Genomic DNA, 6,784 nt, shown 5'->3' on the forward strand with positions numbered 1-6,784 from the left:
CCAGAGAAGAAGAAGAGCAGCAGGTGTGTTCCCAGAGTCCTGTGTGTCTTTAATACAAACACACATCGTGAGAGGTTGATGAGGCCGAGCTTCACCTCGAACAGCAAAACAACTAAAGAGAGACGGACGCTCCAAAAGCAGTTTGAAAGGTGGTTTGAATCTGTGGAGCCACTTTAAAGATATGGATGAAGTTAAAAGTAAATTAAGAAGTATAACACCTGTAACCGCAGGTGTGTGATGTAAATATGATGACCCAGGAAACCCTCTTGAAAAGGTCCTAAATGTGACATGAAGATATTAAAGTGAACAGTTCAACACAGGAGCATTGAAACAGACCGCTAACAGTGACTCAGCGCTCTGGTTTCTTCTTTGTTTGTTCTGTTAATTGTGCGATTGTTTTAAGTTCAGTGACTCACCTCGGCTTCACTTTGTTCTTCTGTTGAAGTTCACATCACTCGTCTTCTCCAGCAGGAAGCAGGATATAAATACCAACGATGCGTCACGATTACAAGATAACTGAATGAGTGTTTTAACTTTCTCCTCGTCGATGAAGGAAACTTTAAACTTCTCAAAGAAGCTGCAACACCTGGAGCTGGTTCTGATCAGCGTCTGCACGGCTGAGCTTTTAAATACTCACACAGCGTTTCATTAACAAAGGAATCTGAAGCTGAACTGGATTATTGTTTTCTTACATTAAGTACTAAAATCACTGTGAGAAATCTACAAGTAAAAGTATCATCAGCTAAATGTGCGTAAAGTAAAAGTATTGATAGTAAATGTTCCGTCTCAGTGTTTTAGTATTCACGTTGTTTCTGGATTAATATTACTGCTGCATTGTTGTGTGTTCCTGGACGTGTTTCACATATTCTTCTGATATTCTTCACTTTTTAAAACATATTGTTTCAAATAAGAATTCACATAATTTTTGGATATTTTTCAGACATGTAGAGTTTGTACCTCCTTTATATACTGTTGGGTAGTTTATATAGTATATAGTTTATATACTGTAGTATTAGTTTATTCTTTATAAACATTTTCAGACAATTTACAAATCATTTTCCAACATTCTTCTCATATTTGTCAGCATGTTCCTGCTGCAGATGTTCCTGCTGCAGATGTTCCTGCTGCAGATGTTCCCTCCTTCACATCCTGTCGTAGTTTAATGTACACGATGCATCAGATTCTATAACATCATCATGTTTTGTATCTTTGTCTCTAAAAAGTCAACTCTTCATGAGTTCCTCAGAAAAACAGTTTCCATCTTTGTGACATCATCTTCCAGCTGATCGAGAGGCTTTTTAAACACTTTATTTATCTGGAGGAAACTTCATCACAAACATCTGGAGACACATGTTGAGCTCACAGGAAGAGGAGGAGGAACGTAGCATAATGTGGAAGTAAAAATAAACTGTGTGACTTGCGTCAGAAGCTTTCGTAGCTTAAAGTCGGCCGGATGCTCATTCATGATAAAAACTTCTTTATCTGGATCGATGAGTTCTCCAGAAAGCGTTCACGCTGCTGCGGATCATTGTGTAATCGTTTACTTTCAAACCTCTTTTTTTATCCTAAATGAGTCACAGCAGCCGAAATATATATAATAATAAAACACAAGACACCTCCGAGCGTTTACAGCCACGTTGTTGTTTTATATGTATATATACATACATATATACGTATACACGTCACAAACTAAAACTTCACTCTTGACTTTTATAAACTAAAACAACTCAAAACATTCAAATATTTTACACAAGTTTACAACAGGAAGAGAAAACAGACGACAGGCGGACGTTTGATTTTCACAAAGCGTACGAACTTCTTATTTCTGAAACATTTCTAAGTGCTGAGAATTGAAAGAGCAGCAGTTAAACCGTCACACGGACATTCAAACAGTTTGTGCTTTTAAAAAATATGTTTCTTACAGCTATCGGCTGGCGTTGCCAGATGTACGATAATTATTGTATTTGTACGATAGATTTGCTCTCCGTACGATCAATAAGTTAAAGTACGAATGTGAACATTTTGAGACTCTTACAATTACAAGTTGTTTTAGTCGTTTCCAGATAAATGTTACGTCTGTGTTTACAAATCTTTTTCTCACGTGACCTTCTTCGTGCGCAGAGTACGATGTCGAACTCACTTCACAAAACCCTTCAGTTATTTTATTTGTTTCACTACATTTTGTTTGTTTTATGTGTTTAGTTCATTGTCTTTGTGTTTTAAATGTGGAAATATCGCTTTCTAAATAAAGTTTATTATTTGTATTATTGTGTTAATGGACACGTTTGTCGGGTGGTCTTGTCGCACCAGAGCTACGTCAACTCGGTTGATGTAGATTTGTTTGTTTATTTATTATTGTAGAACTTCTTCTTATTTATTCTTGAAAACCATTTAATTGTTTGAATGTTCAACTACATGGAATAAAAAATGCAACACAATAAACACAAAGTTTTAAAAATACAAACACACAAGTTTGTTTTCTTCTAAAGAATATTGGACGTTAAAATAAAGATCGTATCTAAAGGTCCGATTATTGACTTTTCCGGGAGCTTTCGACCACATCGCACGTCAGTTGATGGAGTTTGTTCGGTTGTTATCACGAAGTGTTTTTCTTATTCACGTGTTCCGACGCAAAACTGAGGAAAACCATGACGTGGCAGAAAGCTAGTAAGTGGACCTTGAGTTACATTTCTTTACTACTTTTTAAACTCGGGTGTTAAACGCTCACGCAGTTCGTGCAACATGAAGGATTATTAGTATTATTATCTCACGCAGGATTAAAACTTTTAAATGTTCAGTTTGTAACAAAAACAATTATTCAACATTTCTCGCTTCGTGCGCGTTCGACGGATCGGAGAGATACTTTATACAAAAGACAAGTGTAGAAACATTAACGACGAATTCAAGACACTTCTTCTTCTACTGGGGATTCTGCAGTTTTCACATTTGGCGCCGCAATCTGTGAAGCAGTTACGACGGGATGGATTTAATCCAAAGTGTAAATATACAAACAACATGTCAGCAAAGACATCTCAGTCTACAGAACAGGAAGATAGGATTGTCACAGTAGCTCGTATTTACAATATGTACACACATTTACTGTACACACACACACACACACACACACACACACAGCTGAACCTGAATTTGCTGTTATTGTGTTTCCGTCTCTTTCTTTGGTCAACAAACAACAGAACTGTTCCTCAGCGTGTTTGGCTGTATGGACGGTCGATGCCGACGTTATCTGCAGCGCTGCAGCACAAGAATAAAGAGTCTGTATTTTGCATCGTACGTTCGGTGCTGCGCGATCAGTTCCTGTTCAACAAACATTTAAAGAGTGATATCAGACAGGAAATACTTTTATTAATTGTAAGTTTAATCTCCTGCTGGTTTAGTGTCCTTGAAACGAAAAATCAACAGTTTGATAGTTTTTATTTCTCTGAACGTCTTTCAGCTGCTGAACATGAACTTCTTCAGTTTCAGCTCTTTAATCTGTTCGTCTTCTGATTTCTGTTTTCGGGGGATCGACTGACGTAACTCACACAGACGCTGCAGCTTTCACACACACTCGCAAAAACACATTAGCTGTAGACGGACACACACACACACACACACACACACACACACACACACACACACACACACAGAAAGACATAATGCTCAACAGCATTTGGTAGAACATTTGGTAACACAATGCTGTAAATCGTCTCGTATTTCAAAGTAAAAGCTGTTGACTATTCATTATGTGTGTGTGTGTGTGTGTGTGTGTGTGTGTGTGTGTGTTCTGGCAAGATGCCTTGAATTGACTAATAAGAAAGTGAATAATGTGAAAGTCCCAGACAGAACAAAGTTCTTCTTCTTCTTTACATTTATTTCTATCATCAACGTTTGAACGATTTTTCGACTGTTCTGGTCTCTGCTACACCACAGTCCCATCAGTCTGCAGTGTGTGTGTGTGTGTGTGTGTGTGTGTGTGTGTGTGTGTGTGTGTGTGTGTGTGTGTGTGTGTATGTGTGTGTGTGTGTGTGTCCAAAGTCTTTGGCTGTGGTCGAAGTGTTTTCCTCTTCTGAAGGTTTCTAACGAAGTGAAGTTACATATTAAGTGCAGAGCAGAGGAACGGGTCATAGCACTCCACCATCCGTTATGTCCCACAATTCCTTGCGGCAGCAACATTTAAAGCGACCCACGTGAACAACGTTGTATACTGGATCCTCTAAAGTCCTCATGGATTCTTTCTCTGACCTCATGACGTTTTCCATCGAGGTCAAGCGGAGTGGACATACGCTGCATTCCAACACCTGCACTAGGAAAATACTGAGTCTGTCCAGAACACACACCAGCAGGCTTCTCAGACCCACAATCCTTTGCACTGGGGATGTAAGAGCAGGAGGTTGTTTGTAAACGTGTTGGATCAGCTGCAGGACGTACTGAACGTAAAGAGGAAAGTGTGCCGGTCTTTCACTCGCCTGCCAAAAGTCTTCATCGTCTGAAAACTAGATTTTAAAACAGGAACTCTTCATGAAACAGGGTCAGAGATGAAACGTAACCAGGACCTGTGTGTGTGTGTGTGTGTGTGTGTGTGTGTGTGTGTGTGTGTGTGTGTGTGTGTGTGTGTGTGTGTTTTAGTCTATTGATGAGGAACAACAAACACTGAATGTGTTTCGCTCCTTCCTGTTTCCTCCTCTTCCCCCTTCGTGCCTCCAACTGCCACCAGCGCCTGCGTGGAGTCACAAGACTGTTTCTCCGCATCCTCGTCGTACGTCGTATCCATAGTGACCGGCTTCGACCTTCCTCCTCCTCCTCCTCTGCAGAGTCTGGGCACCGCCGCTGCCCCGCAGGTGCGTTTAGCCAGCGCTGCCAGCTCCTGCCGAGCGAGCGGGTTGAAGAGGATGTAGAGCAGCGGGTTGACGCAGGCCGGCAGCGGCGCCACGAGCAGCAGCACCGCCTTCGCCGCCTCCGGCCCAGCGGCGGAGAGGCGCAGCAGAGAGGAGAAGGAGAGGAAGGCGACGGGGAGGTAGAGGAGGCAGTCGGAGAAGAGCAGCCAGGCTACATGTCGAGTCAGCATCACCTCCTCCTCAGCGGCGGGCGGAGCTTTGTTGGCCCGACAGTAGAGGCGAGTGTAAGCGAGCGTCATGAGGAGGAAGCACAGCGAGTCGAGGAGCACCAGGGAGACGGAGAAGGCCAGGGAGGAGGAGGAGGAGGGGGAGGAGGAGGAAGGCAGCGGCAGACAGAGGGAGGTGCTGCTGTGTCCGGCCACCAGGGGGGGCAGCGTGACGGCCAGGCCCAACAGGAAGCACAGACAGACCGCCAGACGGACGGAGAGCGGAGACGAAGAGTGACCTGAGAGGGTGAGAGTGAAATCTTTATACCGCTCTCAGGAATGTGTGTGTAGCAGAGTTCAACCAAAACGTTTTATAATGTGCGTGTGTTTTCCTCACCACCGTGTCCGTCAGGTTTGTGGCGGCGTGCGGCGGCGGCCAGGCATCGCTCCAGAGCTGCGACGGTGAGCAGGAAGAGGCCGGTCTGCGACGCAAACACACACAGGAAGCCGCTGAGGCGACACAGGAAGCTGCTCTCCCACCGCGCCCCGTACCTGCCACACACAGACCAACAACTTTTATTTTGAAATTTTCTCGCTTTCTTTGTAGTGAGATGATTACAGATGTTTCGAAACTTCTACACGTCAGAAACCGTTCAGTCTCACAACATCCACATTTATAAATATCCCAGAGTACCCAGAATTCCCTCTGCTTTGATTTTGTACCTCCAGAAGCTGCCAAACGTCCAGGCGTCCACCGCCGCCAGCCACCCGCTCCACACTCCCATCAGGCCGTTCACCAGGGCCAGCAGACCAATCAGCAGTTTGGGTGGAGTCAGGGAGGCGCCGGGGGAGAAGAAGACTGACAGGACGACCAGGCTGTTGCTGACCAATGAGAGAGCTGCGATGAGCCACACCCCCCCACGGATCAACCAGCTGCCGAGCAGATGGAGACACGGCCGGAACGGGCCTGCACGAGTTCAACGATCTTCAGTTAGAGGTCACGTCATCAGGTCACTTGTGAAATACATCTCATATAAATATGTGTTGACGGGCTGGTCTTTGCTTTAAAGTCCAAAAACAAAAGTGTGTGTGTGTGTGTGTGTGTGTGTGTGTGTGTGTGTGTTACCTGGTGCAGGGCTGCAGTGGACAGAGTGTTGAAGTTTAGGTTCATCATCAAACTCCATCAGAAAGTCCTCCCAGTCCTGATCTGCTGCAGAGACACAGGAAGGAGACGCAAGTAAAAGACTTTTACTTTGAAATATCATTTCACTCTGATATTCCTCTCACTTCAGTATTTAGCAGAAAAGCAGTTTTGTTGTCACCTTGGCTGGAGAGGACGGAGGTTTCTGCTGCCTCCTCTCTCTCCCAGGATGCTCCTCCTCCTCCTCCTCCTCCTCCTCCTCCTCCTCCTCCTCTCCTCTCACAGGAGACGAAGGCACAGCACTGGAAGGCGTAAGGAAGCTCCATCACCCTGAAAATACACAAAAACAAACATCTTTCTTATTTACAGTGTAGAAATACTATTACTGCTAAAAGTATTAAAATACAGTAAAAGTTGTTATTACGCAGAATGTGTTGGATATATTCTATAAATATTATTATAATAATTATAATGCATGTTAGTGATGTAATCTTGCAAGGTACAGCTCATTTTAACTACTTAATTCACTGTAATGTATATAAAAAGTGCTCTATTAATACAATGTATTTATTATTATTATAAGATTATTGCATGTAAATACT

The 6,784-nt window shown here is 43.3% G+C and overlaps 1 protein-coding gene across 1 annotated transcript in view; it reads right to left on the reverse strand.

The window, feature by feature from the left end:
* Positions 1–1,620: 1,620 nt before the first annotated feature.
* LOC115005992 (leucine-rich repeat-containing G-protein coupled receptor 5-like) overlaps positions 1,621–6,784 on the reverse strand; it is a 21,718-nt gene continuing 16,554 nt past the window's right edge. The window contains 5 exon segments of the mRNA XM_029427996.1: positions 1,621–5,340; positions 5,439–5,593; positions 5,765–6,008; positions 6,168–6,251; positions 6,364–6,512. Of these exon segments, the coding sequence (XP_029283856.1) occupies positions 4,628–5,340; positions 5,439–5,593; positions 5,765–6,008; positions 6,168–6,251; positions 6,364–6,512 (1,345 nt within the window). The 3' untranslated portion in view covers positions 1,621–4,627.

Source organism: Cottoperca gobio, unplaced genomic scaffold (assembly GCF_900634415.1).
Source record: "Cottoperca gobio unplaced genomic scaffold, fCotGob3.1 fCotGob3_42arrow_ctg1, whole genome shotgun sequence".
Taxonomy (NCBI): domain Eukaryota; kingdom Metazoa; phylum Chordata; class Actinopteri; order Perciformes; family Bovichtidae; genus Cottoperca; species Cottoperca gobio.